The sequence below is a fragment of the Pelobates fuscus genome, chromosome 4 (assembly GCF_036172605.1).
Source record: "Pelobates fuscus isolate aPelFus1 chromosome 4, aPelFus1.pri, whole genome shotgun sequence".
NCBI lineage: Eukaryota > Metazoa > Chordata > Amphibia > Anura > Pelobatidae > Pelobates > Pelobates fuscus.
The window spans coordinates 2,461,002-2,487,224 of NC_086320.1; the positions used below are offsets into that span (position 1 = coordinate 2,461,002).

At 45.8% G+C, this 26,223-nt stretch overlaps 1 protein-coding gene across 1 annotated transcript in view; it reads left to right on the forward strand.

Annotated features, from left to right (window-relative positions):
- Window positions 1-26,223, forward strand: part of WDR97 (WD repeat domain 97) — a 301,022-nt gene that overhangs the window by 12,871 nt on the left and 261,928 nt on the right. The window contains exons 3-5 of the mRNA XM_063450904.1: window positions 17,637-18,226; window positions 20,954-21,075; window positions 21,323-21,980. Coding sequence (XP_063306974.1) covers window positions 17,637-18,226; window positions 20,954-21,075; window positions 21,323-21,980 — 1,370 coding nt within the window. The remainder of the gene's footprint in view (window positions 1-17,636; window positions 18,227-20,953; window positions 21,076-21,322; window positions 21,981-26,223) is intronic.

Sequence of the window (26,223 nt, forward strand, 5' to 3'; positions counted from 1 at the left end):
GGGATCTGTCACCCCAGAATTCCTTTTCAACTCTTCTGAGAGTTTATTTAATTTCTCTATGGCCAGGGTGACCTTACCATTAGGGCCTGTGTTTTCTGGAATGTAAGTGCAACAAGTCATGGTGTCGGGTAGTATTTTACATACACCCCCCTTCTCGGCTAGAATCATGTCTAAGGCCAGTCTGTTCTGGAAGGTCATCTGGGATGTGGCTTGTAGTTGTTCGGCTAAACCCTGGAGGGCATCCCTGGTATAATTAACAAAGCGCTGTTGGTTGTAATAGATATAATTTATCCAGTTAAGGTTCTTATTGGCAGTGACTATAGTGAACAGTGATTCAAAACCCACTGCAACTTCATCTCTAGCTTTAAATTCATTAGGTACCCCCCTAGGTACCCCAATGGCATCTATGTAAACATGTGGGTCAAAACTGCTTTTTACTGGGGTTTCTCGTTTGGCTCTAGCTGGTGTATGTGGTGGGCCGGGTGTGTCAGTATGGTTATCGGAAATAATGTGTGTAACGGATCGCCTGGCACCCCGACCGGGTACCTCCGTTAATGGATGCTCCTAGCGCTTCCTGAGGACTCCAAGCACTCTGGCAGACACCACAATCACCGAATCTGAGAAACCTTTAAATTCTCCCAAGCATATGAATGCTGTAGACCATTGAATAGGAACCATACGAATAGGCTTGTACTCCTAGTAGTCAACTGGAACAGCATGCAATAAATCCTTCCCCCAATAATGAGACAACACATCACTTTGAGGGTAAAACAGGAACTCTGGACTGGCTCATCCAGCCTGGCTTTTATTTCCATTTCACACATACAGGCCACACCCAGGGGGAGGCATAAAATAACCAATCCGAGATATGGTACAACCCACACATCCCCTCCCCTTAGCCTGAGAGATAATCCACTTATTATACAGTTTAAAACATAACTTTTACACAATATCTATAACTTCAAAACCATACATCACATACATACAAATCACATACTCAGACTCAGCATACTTTAAACATAAACACTTCCAAAATTCAGGCAAATCCCTCCAGTGGATCAAAAGTTACACGGAAGTCCTTTTATGACCGACCGCAAGCACATTTTCTTGCCCAAAACAGTTCCATAGATTTGGGCTGTGCGGTCGGTCAATTCCTGGCATAAAAACGGCTAAGTCCCATTCGAAATGTGCCTGTACTTCGACTTTAGTCGAAGTGTCGAAGTGGAGTTGATGTTAAGGGTCGGCAGTGTTCGAAGTTAAAATGGCCACCGCCACGTGGTCCTTTGTCCGATACCGGCCACTTCGACGACTTCGACAACTTCGGTAACTTCGACAGCTTCGACAGCTTCGACAGCTTCGAATGTGTCCAAAGTGCCATATACAAAAGTACCAATCTGTCCCCAAAGTATTTAAAGAGCTAGGGACAGTATAATACAATCCACCTGCCCAAAATTAGTTCTTAAAGGGTCAGTACATTATGGTAGCAGTCCATAAGCCCCAATTCAGTCCCTTAAAGGGCAATATCTCCCAGGGACCATAATCACTGGGCAGGAGGCTAGCAACCAGGCTTCTCCAGTTCTCAGTGGCGAGGTTGGTTCCGCCACAATGTGTATAGGCATAATGACTTTAGCTAGGGCACACTCACCCCACCATTCAATCTCCAGTCTAGATCTTATCAGTAGATCCCCACATAACCAGTAAATATCCCCCAGTGACCTGGTATGATGCTGTAGCAGGTGTTTAGGGACAGTTCTGTAGGTGGCACAATAACCTTTTGAAAAGTTACCCACAAATTTACCAGTTCCGTCATAGTTGGTATAGCAAGTATAATTACCTTTGTAAATTGTAACTCCGTCAGGGGGTTTGACCTTTCCAACTAAGAGAGGGTATTATGCTGTCCATGCTTTGCAGAGGGACTGGTTGGAATCATAATTAAAGGCAAAAAGACTTAGAAAACAGGTTTCTATTTCTAAAGGGATAGTTAAAGGGACGGTGCCAAGATGGGGTCGGGCACCTCCACATACATAACAGGCGGTTTTATTGTGCTTATTGGCATTATATCTCATCCATTCTAACCACAAATTTATATCATTAAAGCCTGTTTCAGCAGCCATAGTATCTTCAAAAGTAGGGTTAGCAATGGCCATCATGTCCCTAAAGGACTGGATATGAGGTTTTAGCGGATTTGGGACCATATGTTCAGCCCCTTGCCACTCTGGAGAGTGACACATGTATTTGAGGTAGAAAGGGCCTAGTTTATTATAGGAACCTCTTCTCCAATACATTCCCATCACATATTGATCAGCATCCTCTGGGCCAGGATGTTCAATATTTAACATTAGTTTCATAGGTGTACCTCCTCCAGGCTTTCTTAAAGTCATTCTTTGAAGGAGGGATCGACCATGGTCATCTATTTTTGCTAAAGCACTTTTAGGTTTATAACCCCAGGCAGGCCCGGCATTCCATCCCGCCGCCCCCCAATGGTTACAGTTCTGCCCCCACTGTTTGTCAACTACACAAACATAGGGGTCTTTTGCTTGTGGTATATCTTTATAAATGGCTTGAATCTGTGATTTAGGGAATGGGCAATCTACAATGTCACAGTAATCAAAAGTAAAGGTGGCTACACGGGTACATGATGAGTTATACCAGAAGGTGTACCCACTAGCATCTTTGGTAATGGCCACCTGCTGGGCTTTAAGAAGGCCAATCAAGGGGATTAGGTACCAGAAGTACATGGTTGTGCGGAATTAGCTTCCTCTGGGGCGGGTGTCTTCTTGCAATGGGAGGCGTGAATCCAATGTGGCCTACCAGCCAACTTGACAGAGGTAGCGGTGATCAGGAGAACCTGGAATGGTCCCTCAAATCTTGGTTCCAGAGTGTGTTTTCGCACAAATGTCTTGATTAGGACCCAATCACCAGGAAGCAGACTGTGGTTGCCTGTGTCAGAATCAGGATCTGGAATTGAAGAGAAAACTTGGGCATGGATTTTGTTTAAGGCACTTGCAAGTTCAGTCACATAATCTACTAAAACATCAGTCTGAAGCTGCAGTTGTTGGGGAAAATAGCAACCTAGTCTGGGTGCAGTCCCAAATAGAATCTCATACGGGGACAATGAGGGCTTTCCCCTGGGTGTATGTCTGACACTGAACAGGGCTATTGACAAGCTTTCAGGCCAGGGCATTTTTGTTTCTTGTGACATTTTTAACATTCTAGTTTTCAGGGTACCATTCATACGCTCCACCTTACCACTACTCTGTGGGTGGTAAGGGGTGTGAAAAGCAAGTGTCACTCCTAGAGCAGTCCAAATTTCTTTGGTAACTGATGCTGTGAAGGCCGGACCTTGGTCACTTTCAATGACTTCCGGCAATCCAAATCTACACACAATTTCTGTAAGTAGACGTCGTTGCTGTTGTTTTGGCGGTAATGCTAATCACTGGGTAGGCTTCTGGCCAGCCTGAGAACATGTCCACTATTACTAGTGCATATTCGTAGTTGCCACTCTTTGGCATCTGGATATGATCTATCTGGATTCTTTGGAATGGATACATGGGCTTAGCCAGGTGCTTCAAGGGGACTTTAGCTGTTTTCCCAGGATTACATTTAGCACAGATGACACACGCTTTGCAGTAGTTATTGATTAGCGTGGTAATTCCAGGAGCTTCATAGTATTTCTGCACGAGGGCATTCATCAGATCTTTTGATAAGTGTGCAGGGCCATGTGCCCATTGAACAACTGCTGGGTACAAACTCTTAGGGAGACAGAATCTGAGGTTGTTGTAATACACTCCATCCTTTAGAACAGCCCCTTTCTGTTTCCATTTTTGTTTTTCCTCAGGGGCTACTGTAGCCTGTTGTTCTCGTAAGATCTTCAGGTCGGTTGGAAGAGTCTGCAAAGTGAATATTGGAGTTTCTTTATTTCTTGGAATTTCTTCATTTCTTGGACTTTCTTCATTTCTTGGAATTTCTTCATTTCCAGACACTCTTCTTTCCACTTCCTGTGGTCCTCTTGCAGCTTGCTTTGCAGCTTGATCAGCTAGATGGTTGCCCTTTGCTTCATCCGAGTCCAACTTCCCATGTGCTTTTATCTTCAAAACAGCCACTTCTTCTGGAAGTAGGAGGGCATCCATCAGCTCCTTGATTGCAAAACTGTGCTTGACTGGCGTGCCGGCAGTAGTAAGAAATCCTCTTGTTTTCCAAATCAGTCCATCAGTCATGAGCCACGCCCAGTGCATATCTTGAGTCTGTGTAGATATTGGCGCGCTTTCCTTCAGAAATCTTGCATGCTGAAGTTAGAGCTTGTAATTCAGCTTCTTGTGCAGACTTTGTTGATGGTAGTGATGATGATTCAATCATTTCATCTGTTGTGGTGACGGCATATCCTGTATGATATTTTCCTTCTTCATCAGCATATCTGGAGCCGTCCACAAACAGGGTGATGTCAGGATCTGTTAGTGGATCCTCATGCACGGTTGGTAGATGTGTGGTTTCCACTTTCATCTGTTCAAAGCAGTCATGGGGGGTTTCTGGATCGTAGTCATGCTGTATGTCCAGGTCTTCAAATTCTTCTTCCAGAAAGTAACGTGGCCATGCTCTTACAGGCTCACGTTCAGTTGATGCATATCTGGCAACACCTATTTCTTGCAGTTGTGAATCATTCATGGTGGCCCATAATTTTGCCATGGGCCCAAGATCACCCCATGACTTAGTCTTTGAATTGGTTACAGGGACATGTGGAATGGCTGTGTCCCAATGATGGTACAGATGTTTAAGTTCATGTGGCAGTTGGACTAAGGTCATGCTGTTACCTTTAGTATCATAGTAGAAGTCCTGTAAGGTGAATGTTATCTCAACCAATTGGAAAAGTTCATCTTCATAGCGAGGTTCAGGGTTGATGGTTGGTTTGTACCACATGGTGCAAAAAGCATATTCAGGCCCGTCACAGGGAGGCAATTTGGGGAGCAGTTTTGCCAGGGTGTGTGTAAGGAGTAGGACATATCCTTCATCCATGATGAATCCATAATAGGTACCCCCCTCAGGGAGTGGCAGAAGAGTGGACGGATTTAAAACCTGGCATCTTTGGAGGGTGACGTTGTCAGGTAATAGGAGGCGACACTGGAGTCGAAGGTGTCTGGCAGCTGTGACATGTTTGATTTGGACCTGGTTAATTATTGCAGAAATGTCATGAGGTGCCAAAACAGTAAGAGGGTGACCAAGAACCAGGTCCCCAGTACATTCAATAAGTTCTTGAGCTGCAAAGTCAGCACAGAGGCAGGAGGGGGTGCCTCTGGCTACGATATCCAGTTGACAGGAGAAGAATCCAATAGGCCTCTGACGTCCGCCAGGACCATGTGGTTGAGTGAGGACGCCTGTAGCATGGCCTTGTCTTTCAGACACAAACAATTTGAAAGACTTGTCATAATTTGGTAGGCCAAGAGCAGGGGCAGAGGCAATTGCTCGCTGAAGAGTATAGAAGTTGTCAAGTGCCTCTGGTGACAGGCAGAAGGGGTCTGATTTGAGAGCGTCATACAAGGGTTGCATGAGCAGAGAAGCCTCAGGGATCCAGGCTCTGCAGTATGAGATGAGGCCTAGGAAAGCATGTAGGGACTTTGTGCTCTTTGGAGGTGGAATGGCCAACACTGCTCTGACACGGTCACGTGTGAGGTGTCTGGTGCCATGTGACAGGAAGTGGCCTAGGAAGATTACAGTAGGCTGACAGAATTGAAGTTTGATGAGAGACGCCTTACATCCTTGATCTGCAAGATAACAGAGGAGGTCCAGAGAGCATTTTTCTGTTGTGGGGACGTCATCTCCACAAAGGAGCAGGTCATCTACATATTGAAGTAGGACAACCTCCGGATGGTCAGACTGCCAGGGGTCAAGGATGGTACTCATTGCTTTTGCAAATTGGCTCGGGGAATTCTGTGCCCCCTGGGGCATAACAGTCCATGTATATTGTTGTTTTTCATGTGTGAAGGCAAACAGGTATTGACAGCTTGGTTCCAGCGGAACACTGAAGAATGCATTGGCCAGGTCAATCACTGTGAAGTACCTGGCTGAGGGTGGAACGCCAGAGAGGAGTGTGTGCGGATTTGGCACAATTGGGGTGTCCAGGACTGTTGCCTCATTTACTGCTCTGAGGTCCTGGACCATTCGGTACTTTTCTGGTTCACCCTTGGGTGTCTTCTTTTTCACAAGGAAACAAAGGAGTATTACATGGAGATTCACATTTAACAAGAGCCCCTTTTTCAAGAAGTGCCTGGACTTGCTTAGAAATGGCTGCCGCCTGGGCAGGTTTCAATGGGTATTGGCAGGGCCGGATTAACATAGGGGCTGATGGAGCTGCAGCTCCAGGCCCAGGCCCATGGAATAGGCCCATTTAAAAAAAAAAAAAAAAATGTTAAATTTTTTTTTTTTTTTTTTTACACACTACTCTTAGGTTTGCCACCTGACTGGTATTTTACTGGCACAGCCGGTATTTTAGGCTGCCTGGCCGTGCTGGTATTGCAGTAATACCGGCAATATAAATGCAGGTATTTTTCTCAGCATAAAGATTACTCTGGAGATTACTCTGCAATACCAGCACCAGCCAGTAGGGGTCACTGTTTGTGGAGAGATGCAGGGATAGGAAGTTACAGCATATCCCTGCCTCTCTCTACTACTCACTGATCCGTGGGGGAGCAGCAACACAGCACAGAGTCCAGACAGCAGCTCTACAGCTCAGATAAGTGAGGGATGGGGGGGGAGGCAGCAGGGACACATGGGGACACTGAGACACTAGGGGACACATGGGGACACTGAGACACATGGGGACACTGAGACACATGGGGACACTGAGACACTAGGGGACATATGGAGACACTAGGGGACACTGAGACACTAAGGGACACAGACACTAGGGGACACATGGGGACACAGACACTAGGGGACACTGAGACACTAGGACACATGGGGACACAGACACTAGAGGACACAGACACTAGGGGACACATGGGGACACATACACTAGGGGACACTGAGACACTAGGACACATGGGGACACAGACACTGGGAGACCTGGGAACACTGAGACACTTGGGGACAGTGGAAAACATGGGGACACTGGGACACATGGGGATGCTGAGACACATGGGGATGCTGTGAGACATAGGGACATTGGGAGACACTGAGACATTGGGACACGGAGACACTATGTCCCCATGTCTCCCAGTGTCCCCATGTCCCCCAGCCAGTGTCCCTAGTGTCCGCAAGTCTCCCAGTGTCTGTGTCCCATGTCTCTCAGTGTGCCTAGTGTCCCCATGTGTCCCAGTGTCCCTATATGTCCCAGTGTCCCCGTGTCTATGTCCACAACTGTCCCCATGTCTCCCAGTGTCCCCAAGTGTTGGTCTCCCAGTCAGTGTCCCCTAGTCTTCCAGTGTCTCTGTGTTCCCATATCTCTGTGTCCCCAGTGTCCCCAAATGTTTCAGTGTCCCCATGCCTCCCAGTGTCTGTGTTCCTAGTGTCTCAATGTGACTAGTGTCCCTATGTCTCCCAGTGTCCCTATATGTCCCAGTGTCCCCATGTCTATGTCCACAACTTTCCCCATGTCTCCCAGTGTCCCCAAGTGTCTGTCTCCCAGCCAGTGTCCCCTAGTCTCCCAGTGTCTGTGTTCCCATGTCTCTGTGTCCCTAGTGTCTTAGTGTCCTCAAATGTTTCAGTGTCCCCATGTCTCCCAGTGTCTGTGTCCCTAGTGTCTCAGTGTCCCCATTTCTCCCAGTTTCCCTAAATGTCTCCGTGTCCCCATGTCTCTCAGTGTCCCCATGTCTCACTGTGTCCCCAGTATCCTAGTGACATGGGGACACACTGAGACACTGGGAGAAATGGGGAAACTGAGACACTGGGAGACTAGGGGACTGGGCGATATGGGGACACTGACCCTGTGATACATAGGGACACTGAGACAGTGGGTGACTTGCGAGACAGACACTGGGAGACAGGGAGACACTGGGAGAAATCCATCTATACAGCAGAATCAAACTGTGAGTAGTTTGTTGGTGATTTTACAGAATTTTCTCTGATGTCACTCCTTGTGATGTACATCATGTGATGACATGCATAACTTATTAATTATACAAATGATTAAGGCTGGTATTTTTTTTCCAAGAAAGGTGGCAACTTTAACTACTCTTTACATACTCTTGCTTAAAGGAACACTATACAATCATGTATTTCTGACCCTATTGTGTTAAAACCACCACCCTGGCCACCCTTCGTGCCTCCCTAAATATAGTAAAATCTTACTTGTATTCAAGTCGGCAGCTGCTGGCTCTGCCTCTGAACTGACTGTCTGCTGACATCATCAGAAGTGGTGTTCTGAGCAATTTACAATACTTCCCCATAGGATTGGCTGAGACTGTCAACTAGGCAGATCAGGGGCAGAGCCAGCACAAGTCCAACATAGCCCTGGCCAATCAGCATCTCCTCATAAAGATAAATTGAATCAATGCATCTCTATGAGGAAAGTTCAGTGTCTGCATGCAGAGGGTGGAGACACTGAATGGCAGTGCTGCACACTAGGCAGTACTGCCCCAGGAAGCACCTCTAGCAGCCATCTAAGGAGCAGCCAAAGGAGTTATTTTCTCTGAAAAGACAGTGTTTACTGTAAAAAGCCTGAATGGAATGATTCTACTTACCAGAACAAATACAATAAGCTGTAGTTGTTCTGGTGACTACAGTGTCCCTTTAAGTATGGAAGCTTAAGAGGTATGTATGGCAACACACTTGTGTGGACTGGCTGACAATAAAATTAGTTTAGGTAATGTTTAGGTAATAGGTTGGTCTCTCTAACACTGTGGCATGTTCCCTTTCTTCTATACTCACTACATACACCTTTTCTCTGTCTCAGACTATATACCAGGAACTTCTGCCTGCTAGTAAGAAGGTAAGGAGACGAGTGGACCAGCGAGTGCTAGGGTACAGTCCTTAGAAAGCATGGAGTGAGTGCATCATTAGACACATTTATGTCAAGCTTAGGGTGCTGCCTGCATAGTATGCCCTTAGTTGGACAGCCTGCAGGATTGGCAGGCAGCCTGACATGCATTCATGCCAGGCTGACATTCCAATTCTTTGGACAAACATGCCCCGTTTTTGGGCATGTTCACCCCCTTTTGACAGGTCTGGTCACGTGATTCGCGCCAGTGACACACCCTTTTACCCTGTCCATTGACTTCCTGCTTCACTGGACACTGCTGTTAGGGGGTATGGATTTACTTGATGAAAAGCATAAATTAAAGAGAGATTAGCACTCTAATGTATGTGTTTTCGTATAGCTGTATCCTTTGAGTTTCCCTCCAACAACATCTCCATCAGATACATGACACTTGGGAGGTATGACTGTTTTAGTGTTTTTGGTCGATAAGATTCCGTAATTAGGCCCACCATAATTGTCAGCACCAGGCCCACTGTGCTCTTAATCCGGCCCTGGGTATTGGGACTTTCTTGGTAGCTTTGCCCCTGGGATGAGCTTGACTGTCACTGGTGGGACTTTAAGATGGCCTATGTCCTCTGGGGCTGAGGACCACAAAGTCTTAGGGACACTGTTCATAAGAGATTCGGGGAAATTGTCTCTCATGCCTTCTGCATAGCCCTGTGGTGTCTCTAGATGAAGCATCAGGGGTAAGGAACACAAGGCTGAGGTATCTGAATCAGACAGGGCCGAAGACAATTCCACTTGGCCATCAGGTGTGAAAGTGATTGATGCCCGCAGGCGGGAAAGCACATCAGCACCTAACAGGTTAATGGGACATGTGGATGACACCACAAAACGGGAAAGCAGACTAGGACAGCTGCCAACCCGCAAAGGAGTAGTTAATGGGCTTTGTCTTGGAAGGCCATCCACTCCCACACAGGAGACATCAATATTGGACAAAAATGAAGAATCAGGCAGGTCTTGTTCTCGTAGAACACTTCGGGCTGCACCTGTATCAACAAGGAATGTAGTGGGGGGGCCTTCAATGGGTAAAGTAACAGTAGCTAATGGCCCCCCTTGTTCCCCTGCAGATACTGCCATAACAGGGGTTAATGATACAGGCATGCCAATATCCTAGTCTTCTTGGGCTGAATCAGGTGAAGGAGGTGCTGGGGCCTTTGTGGCAGATCTAGGCCTGTTAGATCTTTGGGGTTTAAGGGGTGCAGGGCAATCACTCCTAAAATGGCCCTTTTCCCCACAGTTGAAGCAGATTCCATCTGCAGGCTTAGTGCCTTTGGGGATGGGTGGACGTGATACCATAAGGGGAGTGGGATGGGGTCTCCTTGGAACCTGTGCGGCTTCTAAGCCCCTGGCAACTAGGAGCAGCTTATCAAGGGGAACCACTCTATACTCAGGGCGGGCAGCAATAATACCCTTACGTATAGAGTCCTTGATGCCTAGGACAAAGGCACCGGAAAGCATCTGAGCGTGTATTTTGTTACTGAGTTCAAACCCTAGGTCAGTGAACACTTGGAAAAGTCTAGCATGAAATCTTTCTACAGATTTACCTTTTTCCTGAACAATGTCAGTAAGGCCTGCTGCTAAATCTGCAAGCTTATCTTTGGCCCAGGCTCTCAGTTGGTCACAGAACTCAATACCGGACAAATAATCTGTGTCACTGACTAACCAATTAGTACAGAGGTGGTGGGCAATGCTAGGCCAGTAGGCATCCCCAGCTTTAATGGCACAAAGGCTCAGTAAGTCTCGCCAAGCGGCGGAATAAGTTTGCTGGATCTGAACTATTGCTCTGTAGAAGGGCATGGGCTGTTTCTCGGGGTCAGGGAGCGATTTCATCAGTGTACTGGCTTGTGTTGGGTTAAAGGTGACATACATTACAGGGGCCTCGCCTCCCTGAAGTCTGCGGCCAAAAGGGTCATTTAAAGAACGCCGGGATGATTGGGGCGAAGCTTCCCTGACGTCCGGTGGCATCTGGTAGCCATGAGTGCTAACCGAGCCAGATTCATCTGCTTGTGTCACCCGGATGCCTGGGGGGCGCACTACTTGGGGTGTCAAGGCTGGGGGCAGAAGTGGCACTCCTCCGGCTGGGGCTGCCGGTGTACTAAGAGTTGGTGGAAGCAGATCATTCGGAAGGACCGGCATAAGAGGTGCTGTGTTACTGGGGGACGCCATATTGGAGGCGTGGAAGGAAGTGACGTTTGGGTTCAGTGAGGAAGTGGCGGCCATGTTGGATGTGGGCATAACAAGGGCAGGTGTAAGAGGGGCTGGCTGCGTGACTACAGGAGGCACAGGGGAAGTGGGTGTATAGGGCGGAAGTGACGGGTAAGGATATGAGAGGGGCCAAGATAGTTGGGTGGAGTAGGCGTAGGGCGGTGGTGATGAGTAGGGACTAGGAAGGGCGGAAGGATACAGAGGATATGGACATGAGGACGCGGAAAGGGGAGGGATGAGAAGCGGGTGGAGTAGGAGGGGGAGAGGGTGGAGTAGGCGGGGCTGGAGGGGTAGGAGGAGGAGAAGGTGGGACAGGGGAAGTAGGGGAGGCGAAAGGAGGAGAGACAGGCAGAAGGGATGGGTCAGTGGGAGGAGGAGTGGAAAATGGACAGGCACGAGGGCGTGTAGGTGGGGACGGGCGGAGGGACGTCAAGTTGGAGGGGTGGAAGGGGCTGGAGGGAGATGGACGGGGTGACGGGTTGGATGAGGATGATGGGAGTTGCAGGACTGATGGTGGGGAAAATATGGATCCATCAGCGTTCAGGACTGGGTAAACGGGGGCAGTGGCAGAGAGGGGACTAGGAGCGGGAGCTATGGTCAATTGCTTTTCAATCATTGCTGAAGTGATGCTGGGAGGGGTCACCTCGTGTGCGCCATAACTAAGCGCTGGCTGGGAGAGCCTCTCTGAAACAAAGTTTTTGTAGTACACAAACAGTTTTACACCTTTATGATCAACCTCTTCCTCAATCCATCCCTCTTGCTGAATAGCCTTTGCCACCCGGTACCAAGCCTCAGCTGTCCGGACTAAATCATGATCTGAAAGCTTTCCTTTCTTTTCTGTCAGTAACTTACGCCAGCTCTCTGGCTGCAATCTACCGCACGGAGGTACGGTAATTCCACACACTTTAGCAATCTTATCAACCTTCTTAACCATCTCTTCCCCTTCTCTATCCTCTACCAAATCACACGCGAACCACCCCTTACTGGGTTTTCCTAATTTCTGTCCCATACCCTCTATATAAGGCGTCCCAGATACAGAGAGAGAGAGAGGGAGAGAGAGAGAGAGAGAGAGAGAGAGAGAGAAATGGAAGAGAATGTCTACAATGCTCGACTGCTACGCAAGAATAAATTCCAACGTACGTCTTCCCAAAACGTAGACTAGTCACTGATTCCGCCTACCCAAGGTAGCCGTGGATTGGAGCGAGGCGAGAAGTGTGTGACCAATCACTTCTCTCAGAACAGAGAAATAGGAGGGGAAAGTGTAAATGATACAGAAAGTAAGATTAAAGTAAATATAGGAACCAGCGTGACAGACAATGAAAACAATATTCAAGTATAAATACAGTACATGCATCACAATTCAAATAAGTTCAACAGTTCAAACAGGGTTAACAAAAATCCCTTTCCCTTACACGTGTGGCAAAAGCCACCTACCTCAATCCCGTAGTACACCTGCAGACCCACCCGCAAGTACCACTACCACGTGGTGATGGAAACAGCAATACCAGCCTGAATCCACCTGCCACAAAAGTTAAACTGGAACACCCAGCGTCAGTGCTCGAGGCTGCAGTGTTCCACCTCTCTGCACACAACAAGCAGAGTAAAGTGATGTCCAATGAGGCTAGCAGTCAAAGTGACACTTATGGGAAACCCCCAGGAGGCAGTGAGTCTACACCCCTCCACAGATTCCCCCCCTCTTTTTCCTTACTGCCGTAGCTACTCGGCACCTAAAAGAGGAAAACAGGCAAACAGAAGATCCCCAGGAAAACTTCCACAGATCCACCCCCCTTTTTCCTTACTACCACAGCCACGTGGTACCTAAAAGGGGTAAACAGGCAAATGAACAAATAAACTACCCAGGCACTAAAATAAGGACAAACCAATAAGAGCACACCCAGGCAACAGATAGTCAGTATGTGCAGGTAAAGTAGGTATCAACAAATAAGGTGTGGGGTCTCTGGGCAAGATATTACCTGTCTTTGATGACCTCTTGGCAGCCAATCACAGACGCTGGGGCAGGTCAATCACAGGGGCTGGAACATACCGGACAGGTGCTGCAGACTCTACCGCGTATTCAGAGGTGATCAGTCTCCTTCCTTCCCCCAGGATTCATCCACCCCACGTCTTTCTCGGACGGCTGCCCTAGCAGGGCATAACCCAGGCCGCACAGTTGGACGCCAGCTGATAAGGGAATCTTTCAAGCAAACAAAGAAGTTTGAATGACTACCTGTTCATTTCCAAATTAGAGATGTTTAAATTGCGTATACGCAGAAGTAAATTCACACTGACACAAGGTTCAGGTTAAATGAAAGAACTTCAGGAAATTTATTGGCATCTGTTAAAAAGCGGGCTCGCAGACCCTTTTAAAGGCAAAATTACATCATTGTAAGAAATCAAGATAGAAGCAAGAAAACATTGTCAATTGGCTAAGGTGTAAAGTGGTTAATTAAATGCCCTCCCTGTTGGGTGTTACATCTTATGTCATAGCTGACATCATGACGAGCTCCTACAGGTTTCAGCACCATCTTGCTGGCACGAGGGAGCTCACTCGATGGGAGGGGGGCTTTGGCAGTTGTCCATAATGAGCAACTGGTACGTTAGTCGTTCAAGGTTAGCATCCTCAAGGCCTTTTTAGCAATTATACATTCTATTAAGACTATCTGCTACAGTGTTTCATTTAACAGGATTCTAGCATTTTCCTGCTGACATGCTATTTCTATGAACAAAGCAATCTTGTAAGATTTAAACTATGAGGCCTGAGAACTGAATATAGTATTAAAGGGGCCCAGTAAGGGTTATAGTTTATAAGGGGCCTAATAATTCTACAACAAAGTTTTAGCGGTGTTCGTGCCGTCGCGTGTCCAAATGAGTTCCATGCACTCGATGACCAAACACCGCTGGATGCATTCGACTAAACAAGATGGTCGTGGCCACGTGTTTGAATGCCACTTCGAATGGCTTAGGGTTAACCATAACCCTACTCCTAAACCTACTTCTAACCCAACTCTAACCTTACTCCTAACCCAACCCTTACCCAACCCAACCCAACCCTACTCCTAACTCTACCCTATCTATAACCCTACTCCTACCCTAACCCAACCATAACCCTACTCCTAACCTACCCCTAACACTACTCTGTCAGGATTACAGAATGATCCAGCACGTAGAATTGTGTAACACAGAGGACTGAAAGGTAACGTATACCAGACCTTAGAATGGCCGGACTAACGTACCAAAGAATAGTCAGGAATAGCCGAGGTCAAGGGAAACAGAAAGATACACAACAATAAGGAAAAGCCAGGAGTCAGGGATGCCAGAAAACAGGGAAGTCAAAAACAATGCCAAAGTCAAATAACCAGAATAACCAGAATCAATAACGCACTATCGGACAACCACAAGGGAAACCACTACAGGGCACTGAGCAGGATGAGGACTGGGCCTAAATACCCCTTCTCTAGATCTGATAGGTTGTAACCGTCCATTGACCCCAAAGGCAGTTACCAGGTTACCATTTGCATAATTGCTGCTCAGCATTAACCCTTCAGTGGATTTGGTTGCTGCTCGGCACAACTTTTCCTGTGTGGACAGTAAATGCCATTAACCACATTTTTATAAGCGGATGAATACGTGACATACTCGTAATCCTACCCCAACCCCTATCTCTAACCCTCCCCAACCCCAATCCTACCCCTACCCGTTTTGCCACTTTTCAGAAGTCCGAAGCACATCTGCACTTCTGAAATTCGGCAATTCGGTTCGGCACTTCCGACATTCGGCAATTCGGCACTTCCGACATTCGGACATTTGGAAGCATCCGAATGTCCAAATGCCTGAAATTCGTCCGAATTTCCATTAGGACTGAACTGAATTGCACATGTCTAGTTTACGCCATTACTGGAGCACTGGGCCAGGGTCCATCCGGCATCATAATAACCGCATCGAGCTGGAGAAACCCTTTCATTGAAATCATCTCTATGCTAATGACTTGGTTCACAATGAATTCCTGAATATGATCCTTTAAGAAAACATCTGTGGTTAAAAAAATCATTTGAAGTGAAGCTCACAAATCAGTAATTTACAGCAGAGATTTTGGTCACTTCATGAATAAGGGCAATGCATTTGCTTAACAATCCATAGGTTAAAATTACTGAAAGATTTGGATTTTACCACATTCAATCTAATTTTTGAGACCTAAAACCGTTGATAAGTATTGACTATTTCTCATCCTTTCTTTCTGGTTCCAACTGTATTTAATTCCAGCCGGAATCTCAGAAGCTGAATCTTATAAATGGGTTGACTGTTTGAAATAAAATTGCCAATACATGTGAGTGTCAAGTGTCATAACCATTAAAGAAATTCATTCAAATCTTGAAATGTTGTGGTGGGGCCATATTAATGTAATTAGGTCTTATATTATACCAAAATGGGTTTACCTATTTAGAATGGTCCCTCTACCTTGTCCAGATAGTTGGGTGACACTACCACAATCTTTTATAAATAAATATATATGGCTAGGTAAATCCCCAAGAATAAGCTTGAATCGGCCATCTTTAAAAGTGAAATTAGGGGGACTGGGGGTTCCTATTTTAAGAGACTATCAAAAAGCCTCAAGCTTCACACATGCGGTTATTACTCAACTAAGCGAAGCTAAAAATGAGATGTGGTATAAATTAGAACAAGATCTAACCCATATTGAAGGTCCGCTCCAAGATTTGAGTCCACTTTTTTGGACGGTTAAGTCAAAAGACCATGATCCACCCAAGTTTATATCTCACAGTGCTGTTCTGAATGGCACTTTAAAAGATTGGGAGAAAATCAGACACCTAATAGGTCTACACAATAAGTTAATTCCCTCATTACCACTAGTGAATTTATCATTTTATATGTCCAATGTTAATTTGCAAAGATGGACAGAAAAGGGGGATTTATTAGATAAAAATTCTTGGATGGATTTTCAAGCCCTAAAACGGAGATACAATATAGAGAATAAGGAGGTTTTTGTTTTTTTAAATCTATTTAAGGTTAAAATGTTTCTGCCAGCAGTATGTTGTTAGAGAAAGATCCAATCAAATAATCTGGTTAGAAGATACACTCAGGAAAGACTCACCAAATAAACTGTTAGCTTTGGGTATAAGACTCTTATCGAGGGACCCAGACAAACCCCTGGAAGCTATAATTAAAACATAGCAGAGAGACCTTAACATTCAGATTAGTTACAAACAATGGAGAGATGCCTTAAATTTAGTTTATAAAAAATATATACTGCCTCAACCTAGCAGAGTGTCAGTTTAAAATTCCTACCATTCTAACTGCTGGAGATGCAACTTAGAATATGGGAATTACTTACATGTGTGGTGGGACTGCGGGCCTATACAATTGTTTTGGAAAATGATTTTACTTAAGATAAAAGCTTTAATTTTGGTTGACCTAACCTTTTCACCACAGACATGTCTACTACAACTAGACATCCGGCAAGCAGCCAAAAAAGCAGTCCCCTTGATAGTTCATATATTGATGGCTGCACAAATGACTATTGCTAGGTACTGGAAAACAACTTTAGTACCAACATGGCCGGTAGCTAAGGAACAAGTGAAATTTCAATTAAAAATGGAACGTGGTCTAATTAGAGGGCAACAGGATAGTTACAACTTATGGCTCTCTAAGTTACGATATAGCAGCAGTTGAGTAATTGTGAGTTATCTGACCAACTCCTCCAGAGCTTCAGCGAGTTTCGCTTCACTTTTTATGTAAATTGCAATATGACCATGTGTTTAATGTCTGTTTATGTCTTATGGTATGTTTGAGACGAGTCTACAGATAATAAGTGGATAGATATGAGGGAAGAAGTCAGATTTAGAGATATTATGTTAATTCCGATAAGAATTATTAATGAATTGATAATTTTCTGTTAGTAAAATCTTAAACACTGTGCTATGTTTATTTACTGTATTGTGTAAAAAAAAAAAAAAAATTCAATAAAGAGTATAAATATAAAAAAAAAAAGAAAAGAAATTAATTAAAAGGTAAGGGTCAATAGGAAACCTATATTAGTATAAGGGAGTTTTAAAACATCCCTTCTGTCCCCAACCACCGTGCTGTGAATATGGACATATCTACTAAACTGCAGTGAAGGATCCCAAAGCTTCTAGCCACCCCTAATATAAATAGCTTACCTACCACCCACTCGCCCTGAGATCAGATTGCAAAAAAACGCACTAAGCCCCCCACCCACTTTATAATTTACTAATGACCTCACGGAGGGGCATGACTGGAATTAAATCAACGCCTTAGTTCCCTAATTACTCATGGGTGAATATCATCTGACCTCGGATTTTTGCTTACATTATCTTTATTTCATTGCTGTAACAGATTTTTCTAAGTGATCCAATCACAAGTTTTCTGTATCCTCTTTATGTAGCAGATTTGCATAACTACCCTGAACCATGTGTTATGTTTACAGGTGAAAGGAGAGGATCTCCAGGCTCAAGTTCTGCACCATGGCCTGCATCTTCTGCTTCGTATTCCATTTACCAAATCCATTAAATATGTCACCTACATACCTACGCTACACCTCTTTGTGTCTATTGATTCTGTTGGACATATTCAGCAGCATGACATAGGAGGACAAGTGGGGAGATGTGTACATTTCATGTGGCCTCTTTGTGGAATACTGTACGCGTGGCAGGTGCAGCAATACGTAGCATGGAGCCACGAGGAACTGCTGGTGCTGGACCAGTCTCTGGCCATGGTGTCACGGTGTCCAGTGAAGCAGGGTGTGTCCTGTTCTGCTTACGATTCAGGCAGAAACCATGTTCTAAGTGGTGGATGTGGCGGAGTCACTGTGTGGACATTTAGTCACAGCACACGTAATCTCACCTGTCAGCAATTCCTCAATCAGGGGATGACAGAGCAGGACAGAGTTACTGTCATCGCTTTGGATACAGCATCAGCACTGCCACATACATGTTTTGCAGTATGTAGGACTAGTGTGTGGGAATATGACTTAAATAGTGGGAATCTACTGAGAATTCGAAGAGATCTGCACCACAGGTGAGATACTAAATCTTAATAACTAAACATGCCGATAATCTGTGTTTTGTAGCATTGATTTGAAATACTGTGAGGTGATAGGTACATAGACTGTGGGATAGACAGGTAATCAGTGAGAGGAGATAGGAGACACTGTGAGGTGATAGGTAGATAGACTGTGGGATGAACAGGTAATCAGTGAGAGGAGACTCTGTGAGGTGATGGGTAGATAGACTGTGGGATGAACAGGTAATCAGTGAGAGGAGACTCGGTGAGGTGATGGGTACGTAGACTGTGGGATGGACAGGTAATCAGTGAGAGGAGATAGGAGACACTGTGAGGTGATGGGTAGATAGACTGTGGGATGGACAGGTAATCAGTGATATGGGACACTGTGAGGTGATAGGTACATAGACTGTGGGATGAACAGGTAATCAGTGAGAGGAGATAGGAGACACTGTGAGGTGATAGGTACATAGACTGTGAGATGGACAGGTAATCAGTGAGAGGAGATAGGAGACACTGTGAGGTGATGGGTAGATAGACTGTGGGATGGACAGGTAATCAGTGAGAGGAGATAGGAGACACTGTGAGGTGATAGGTACATAGACTGTGGGATGGACAGGTAATCAGTGAGAGGAGATAGGTACATAGATGATAGGTACATAGATGATAGGTACATAGATGATAGGTACATAGATAGGGTGATAGGTACATAGATAGGGATGAACAGGTAATCAGTGATATGAGACACTGTGAGGTGATAGGTAGACTGTGGGATGGACAGGTAATCAGTGAGATGAGATAGGAGACACTGTGAGGTGATAGGTACATAGACTGTGAGATGGACAGGTAATCAGTGAGAGGAGATAGGAGACACTGTGATGTGATGGGTAGATAGACTGTGGGATGGACAGGTAATCAGTGAGAGGAGATAGGAGACTCTGTGAGGTGATAGGTACATAGACTGTGGGATGAACAGGTAATCAGTGAGAGGAGATAGGAGACACTGTGAGGTGATGGGTACGTAGACTGTGAGATGGACAGGTAATCAGTGATAGGAGACACTGTGAGGTGATGGGTACATAGACTGTGGGATGGACAGGTAATCAGTGAGAGGAGATAGGAGACACTGTGAGGTGATGGGTACATAGACTGTGGGATGAACAGGTAATCAGTGAGAGGAGATAGGAGACACTGTGAGGTGATAGGTACATAGACTGTGGGATGGACAGGTAATCAGTGAGAGGAGATAGGAGACTCTGTGAGGTGATAGGTACATAGATGATAGGTACATAGATAGGGTGATAGGTACATAGATAGGGATGAACAGGTAATCAGTGATATGAGACACTGTGAGGTGATAGGTACATAGACTGTGGGATGGACAGGTAATCAGTGAGATGAGATAGGAGACACTGTGAGGTGATGGGTTCATAGACTGTGGGATGGACAGGTAATCAGTGAGAGGAGATAGGAGACACTGTGAGGTGATAGGTACATAGACTGTGGGATGAACAGGTAATCAGTGAGAGGAGATAGGAGACACTGTGAGGTGATAGGTACATAGACTGTGAGATGGACAGGTAATCAGTGAAAGGAGACTCTGTGAGGTGATGGGTACGTAGACTGTGGGATGGACAGGTAATCAGTGAAAGAAGATATGAGACACTGTGAGGTGATAGGTACATAGACTGTGGGATGGACAGGTAATCAGTGATAGGAGACTCTGTGAGGTGATGGGTACATAGACTGTGGGCTGGACAGGTAATCAGTAAAATGAGATAGGAGACTCTGTGAGGTGATAGGTACATAGACTGTGGGATGGGCAGGTAATCAGTGAGAGGAGATAGGAGACTCTGGAAGGTGATGGGTACATAGACTGTGAGATGGACAGGTAACCAGTGAAAGGAGACTCTGTGAGGTGATGGGTACATAGACTGTGGGATGGACAGGTAATCAGTGAAAGGAGATATGAGACACTGTGAGGTGATAGGTACATAGACTGTGGGATGGACAGGTAATCAGTGATAGGAGACTCTGTGAGGTGATGGGTACATAGACTGTGGGCTGGACAGGTAATCAGTAAAATGAGATAGGAGACTCTGTGAGGTGATGGGTACATAGACTGTGGGATGGGCAGGTAATCAGTGAGAGGAGACACTGTGAGGTGATGGGTACGTAGACTGTGGGATGGACAGGTAATCAGTGATAGGAGACTCTGTGAGGTGATGGGTACATAGACTGTGGGATGGACAGGTAATCAGTAAAAGGAGATAGGAGACTCTGTGAGGTGATAGGTACATAGACTGTGGGATGGACAGGTAATCAGTGATAGGAGACTCTGTGAGGTGATGGGTACATAGACTGTGGGATGGACAGGTAATCAGTGATAGGAGACTCTGTGAGGTGATGGGTACATAGACTGTGGGATGGACAGGTAATCAGTGAGAGGAGATAGGAGACTCTGTGAGGTGATGGGTACATAGACTGTGGGATGGACAGGAGATATTATAAGGTGGAATGCCCATATTAAATGAAGAGAAGGATTTGTTGTTGTAGCTTCTTGAGGATATATTACCTGTGGAGAGAATGCAGTCTCCTCCCTGAGATAAAGTAACATTTAGTGTAAAAATAATTTTTAAATAGCACAAACAGTATGAAAGAACACAACTGCAATACAAAGTATAATTGTGTATTATAGACATTTAAATAGTCTACAAATAGAAAAATGCTCTCTTTCCACAGGAGAATTACGGGGCTTTTATACTCAGAATTTCTTCAGCTCCTGATATCTGGATCCAGAGACGGATCTATTAAGATCTGGAATGGAGAGGCACAATTGAAAGCTGCATATTTGGGACACTCAGGTGAGCTGTAAGGCTATGTACATAAAGTGTACAGCAGAGATCTGTGTCTGTGTGGTGTCCAGGTGGGAGATGAAGCTGCCAATGGGGTTGTACAAGTGAGAAACTGATCAGTACAGGTAAGGTATATAGCTATCTATATAGCTATCTATTGACAGTTCTGATTTAGGATGTATTGGTATTTAGAAGACCCTTTTCTCATGTTACTCTGTTTTATATTTGAGCTCTTTCTGTCTCTCTTTCACCACAGGTCCAGTAACTGCTCTGTCTCTAGATGTATCTGGTATGACTGTTTACTCAGGTTCTGAAGATTCCACCTTGCGTTCTTGGGATCTGGAGACCAATGAGCAGGTTGGGGAACAACAGTTGACAGGGATGGTGCTGAAGTTGGAGATGTTTGATGAAGATGAGACATTTGTTGTTTCACAGATGAGTTGTGTTCTTGATGTGTGGCAAGTACACAAACTATATCAGCTACACGCTCCTGTAGGAGTCATGTTGACCAACATCACAACGAGTCAAGGGCAGTTACCATCCAGAGCCTTGTGTGTGTGTGCAGACAATACTGTGCGTCTTATAGCAGCCGGTACCGGAGATCTAATATCAACTCTTCTGCTAGACCCTGGGACCAGAACAGTGGGTGCAGAGTACTGTGGGCACACGGAGTGCGTCCATGTCCTGCTGGAAGAGGGAGATTTAGTAACGGCCAATGCCCTGCTGAACCCAATGAGTATTGTGAACCGGGTCAAACTTGGGAGCCCAGGAATCCTCCCCATATGCCTCACAGTATACTCCCTGATATTGGATGAGACCAATGCAATCACCGAATGGAGGGAAGTGGTGGAAAACAAAGGGGTGAAGATTATAAGATTGGAAAACCAGGAGCTTGACCTATTGAAGAAGAATCGGTAAGAAATGTTAGAGTGCACGTCATAGTATCTCCTCACGCAGTTCTAGTGAAGCACCTGCTCACTGCACCAGAAAGGCGTCTTCACATAGCATCTGTAAAGTGCCATTCTGAAAAATGTGTTGTTATCATCATTAGGGTGTGATTTTGGTGCTAAAGCCCCAGATGTGTGGTTCACTTTAGTTATCAGGATAATAGTGCTTTTACCATGTTAGAAAACTAAAGAGTTACATACCACAGCTCTTCCAAAATAACTCAATTTAAATATAAAGGTAGTTCCCTAGTTTAAGAATGAATTGGTTCGGAAGCCAAGTTCATAAAGTGAGAGCTAAGGGGAATATCTTGCATTGGCTGCAACACTCACCAGGTCAGGCGCAGCTCCTCAGTCACTGCTCTGTCCAGGCCCCCCACTCCACATGTACACTCTTTCAGCACTCAGGGAGCCGGCGGAATGTTAAAATGAAATAGGTACTCGGGGAGTAAATACTGTACATACCATAAAAATATCAAGAGTAAAGTACAGGGGGGAGAGCTGGAGCTGCAAAATATACCGGTGCTTTGAAAATTTCAAAGTCGTTCTGTTTGATGTTTAAAATATGTATTTCTTAATTTTGGGGTCGTCTTATACATTGGGGCGTCTTATACATGGAAAGATACAGTGCATATATGTTGTAGGAACATTAAAAAAAAAATACATACCATATTGAATTCTTCATCAAATTATCCTCAATCATCATCTTCCACAATGAAGAGACGTTGCAGAGACGATGAATGGGGCAGCGCACAGATCACCCTCAGTTGTCTGGTACTTGTTGAAGTCTGCACCTCACTTGTTTCTGGTTCGTTTGAGACAGAACAAGTCACAACACCTTTCTGTAGACAAGCTGTGATAGTGGTTTGCTTCCAACACATTCTTTTTTTTTTCTTTGTAAATTTCCTTATAGCAGACGTAAGCATTTTTTAGATCCCCAGCAACTGTGGTACTTCTCTCAAAGTTAGAATCTTGTGTTGAAATGCTTCCTCAAGGCCTTTAAAAGTGAAAGAACGAACAGGAGTTTCAGGTGCAGTAACATCTTCTACCTCTTCAACTTCCTCTTGTTCTTCCATATCTAAGAGGTCTTCATTTGTAAGTTCTTCCTTGTGTGCTTCAAGAAGGTCATTTACATCAGTGGCAGAGACGTCCAGATCCAATCTGTTGGCAAGAGTAACAATTGCTTCTGTGTTCTGCTGTACAATTTCTACTTCCAACCCTTCAACATTAGTACCAAACAACTGAGGGCAGAACTTTTTCCATACAACTTTCATTTTTTTTAAATATAGTTTTTATTTTTTATATAACATTAATACAGACAAATAACAGTGTCCAGTTAATTGCATAATTGGGTTTACAGTTATTATATTCTAAATACTGACTAGGCGGATAGACAAATTACAAATACAAATTATTTGAAAAATTAACAAGATAACAAAACACAAAGTGGAGTGCAAGCGGGTCAGTCGGAGATTCATTCGTAGGTTTTAGGGAGTTTAATCAGTATGTGGATAACCCTGAAGCTTATTTGGGGCCTCTATTGATTCAGAAGTATGCAGAGAGTGTATCACAAGATTGAGATGTGGAACAGAGATTCTACACTCATTTGCACCTGCTGCAGCAGAAGAGGTTTATGCTCTGCTCCGGTCCTCCCGCCCCACCACCTGTTCCCTTGATCCTATTCCCTCGTGTCTCATCCACACCTTGTCTCCCTCTCTTGCTCTTCCTCTCACTAAAATTTTCAATCTCTCCCATTCCTCTGGCACATTTCCCTCACACAATCTGAAAAAGCCCAGCCTTGTCCCCAACTCCCCATCCAACTACCGCCCTATATCGCTAATGCCATTTGCCTCCAAGATCCTAGACAGAGTTGTGTACACCAGATTGACAGACTTTCTCGAATCCAACTCTCTGCTTCACCCCCTTCAGTCTGGATTCCATGCTGGTCATTCTGTCGAAACGGCTGTGACCAAAATATCCAGTGATTTAATTGCTGCTAAATCTCGCGACCAATATTCTATCCTAATTCTCCGTGATCTTTCTGCTGCTTTTGACACTGTTGATCATCAACAGCTTCTTCGCATTCTCCGTAATTTTCTATTTTTTTTTATTCTTTATTTTTCGTGCAGAGAATTACAAAACTGGTCTGCAATGCCACAACAGCAAAACAAACCAACAGAGTCAAAACCGTTATACATTGTCATGGCATATAAAAGAAGTGCACATTTTTGTATATAGTAGTCATGCGTTTTCCGTAGATTTATAGTTATATAGCAGCCCTGCACATTGTTAGTAGTAGTAACTGAGATCATGAGTAACTTTATGCAGGGAATGAATGAATGCTCAGGATGGCAGTAAGGTATTAGGCGTTTCAGGGTGGCTCATCAGTATACAGACAGTAGCTGAGTGCTTAATGTACCATCACTTATGTAGCTACAATGGTTTGTACTAGCAATGCTGTATATATTCTCAATATGTATAAGCAACGTGTCTGAATTATTGGGGAGACTTAATAGGCTGCATTAAGCTGGTAGATGGCCATGGGGGCCTAGGAGACAAAGCGTACTTTATCCGGGCAGTAACCTGCTAAATAATAACTGTTAAACATTAAAATAGAGGCAAACATCAGCCCGGTACCCAATTGTGAGGCAAAGTATGTCCCCCAGTCCTTCATGACCTGGCTCTCTGGTCTGCGGGTCTGGAGTGCGTCCATATGAAAGGTAAGGGTGGTCGGCAGTTGTGGATAGTCCGGCAACAGGTAGGTAGGTAGCGCCAGTCTCGGAGGCTCAGAGATTTAGCCGATGCCTTTACTGGGCCACTTCACGTGGTCTTTGTGAGCTGAGCCTCGGTCGCAGGGTCCTGTATCTCCGTTTCGGGAGTCAGCTTTAGTGTGTCTCTTCTTGGTGTGCTGTCTCGCGGTCGCTTGTGTTGCAGCCGCTGTTAGGAAGAGGCGCCTGGTGCTGCACTGGTAGCCGGGTTTAAGGTCAGGTGCTTTATTTGTGTGCGCTGGGTTTGAGGTCCTGGTATTGCTTGTGTGCGGGTGGGTGCATGAGTCCGAGAGGCCTGGTGCCGAGTCCCGCCGCGAGGCCCTCCGGTATCCATTGTGCGTGATGGCCATCTTGGATGCTCGGGGTGCCTGCTTGTAGTACCTGCGTCGCGCTGCTGGTCGTATCCAGGAGGCCACCATTAGATCAGCTTGGCGGTGAGTCGCCCCTCGACTTTGCAGTTCTGCCCTGAGGCCAGCGCAGATCCTGTCAAATATTTCTATTGGGGATGTGTGCGCCTCGGGGCAGGTGCTCTGCTTTCTCCACTTAGGTCGGGCGGCCATATTGGCTGTACCTCGTGGGTCTGTTGCCCCTTCATTTGTTGTGGCTGTTATGCTCGTGTTCCATGCTGGTCCATGCGTCCAGCGGCCGCCGGTTCGGAGCTTGTGGCAGGTGCGTCCGCACAGCTCGGTGGTCAAACTCCGCCCTCGCATTCTCCGTAATTTTGGTCTACGGGATATTGCTCTCTCCTGGTGCTCCTCATACCTCTCCCAGCGCTCTTTCAGTGTTTCTTTCTCTGACTCTGCCTCTTCCCCCCAACCAGGGACGTTTTAGCCACGAGGCAAACAAGGCATTTGCCTTGGGCGTCATTTTCCAGGGGGCGGCAAAAAAAAGCCGTCCCCAAACGCCTAGGGCAAATGTCTTGTTAGCCTTGCGGCTAACTGACATGCTGGGCTGGTTGCAGGGCTGGCGGCTGGCGAGGGAGCACTTCCTCTGAGCTGTCTGCTCAGCTCCCTCGCGCGCCGCAGAGTGAGGCTGGGAGCCGGAATATAATGTCATATTCCGGCTCCGCCTCCCAGCCTCACTCTGCGGGCGGCGCGCGAGGGAGCTGAGCAGACAGCTCAGAGGAAGTGCTCCCTCGCCAGCCGCCAGCCCTGCAACCAGCCCAGGGCAGCACAAAACCAGGATACACCACTGCCCCCAACCACTCTCTGTCGGCGTCCCCCAAGGTTCTGTCCTTGGTCCCCTACTGTTCTCTATCTATACTGCCTCCCTTGGTAAACTCATCAGCTCCTTTGGCTTCCAATGTCATTTCTATGCAGATGACACGCAAATCTACTGTCCTCTCCTGATCTCTCTCCGCCCATCTTGACTCGTGTCTCTGACTGCCTCTCTGCGATTTCCAACTGGATGGCTGCTCACTTCCTTAACCCCTTAAGGACCAAACT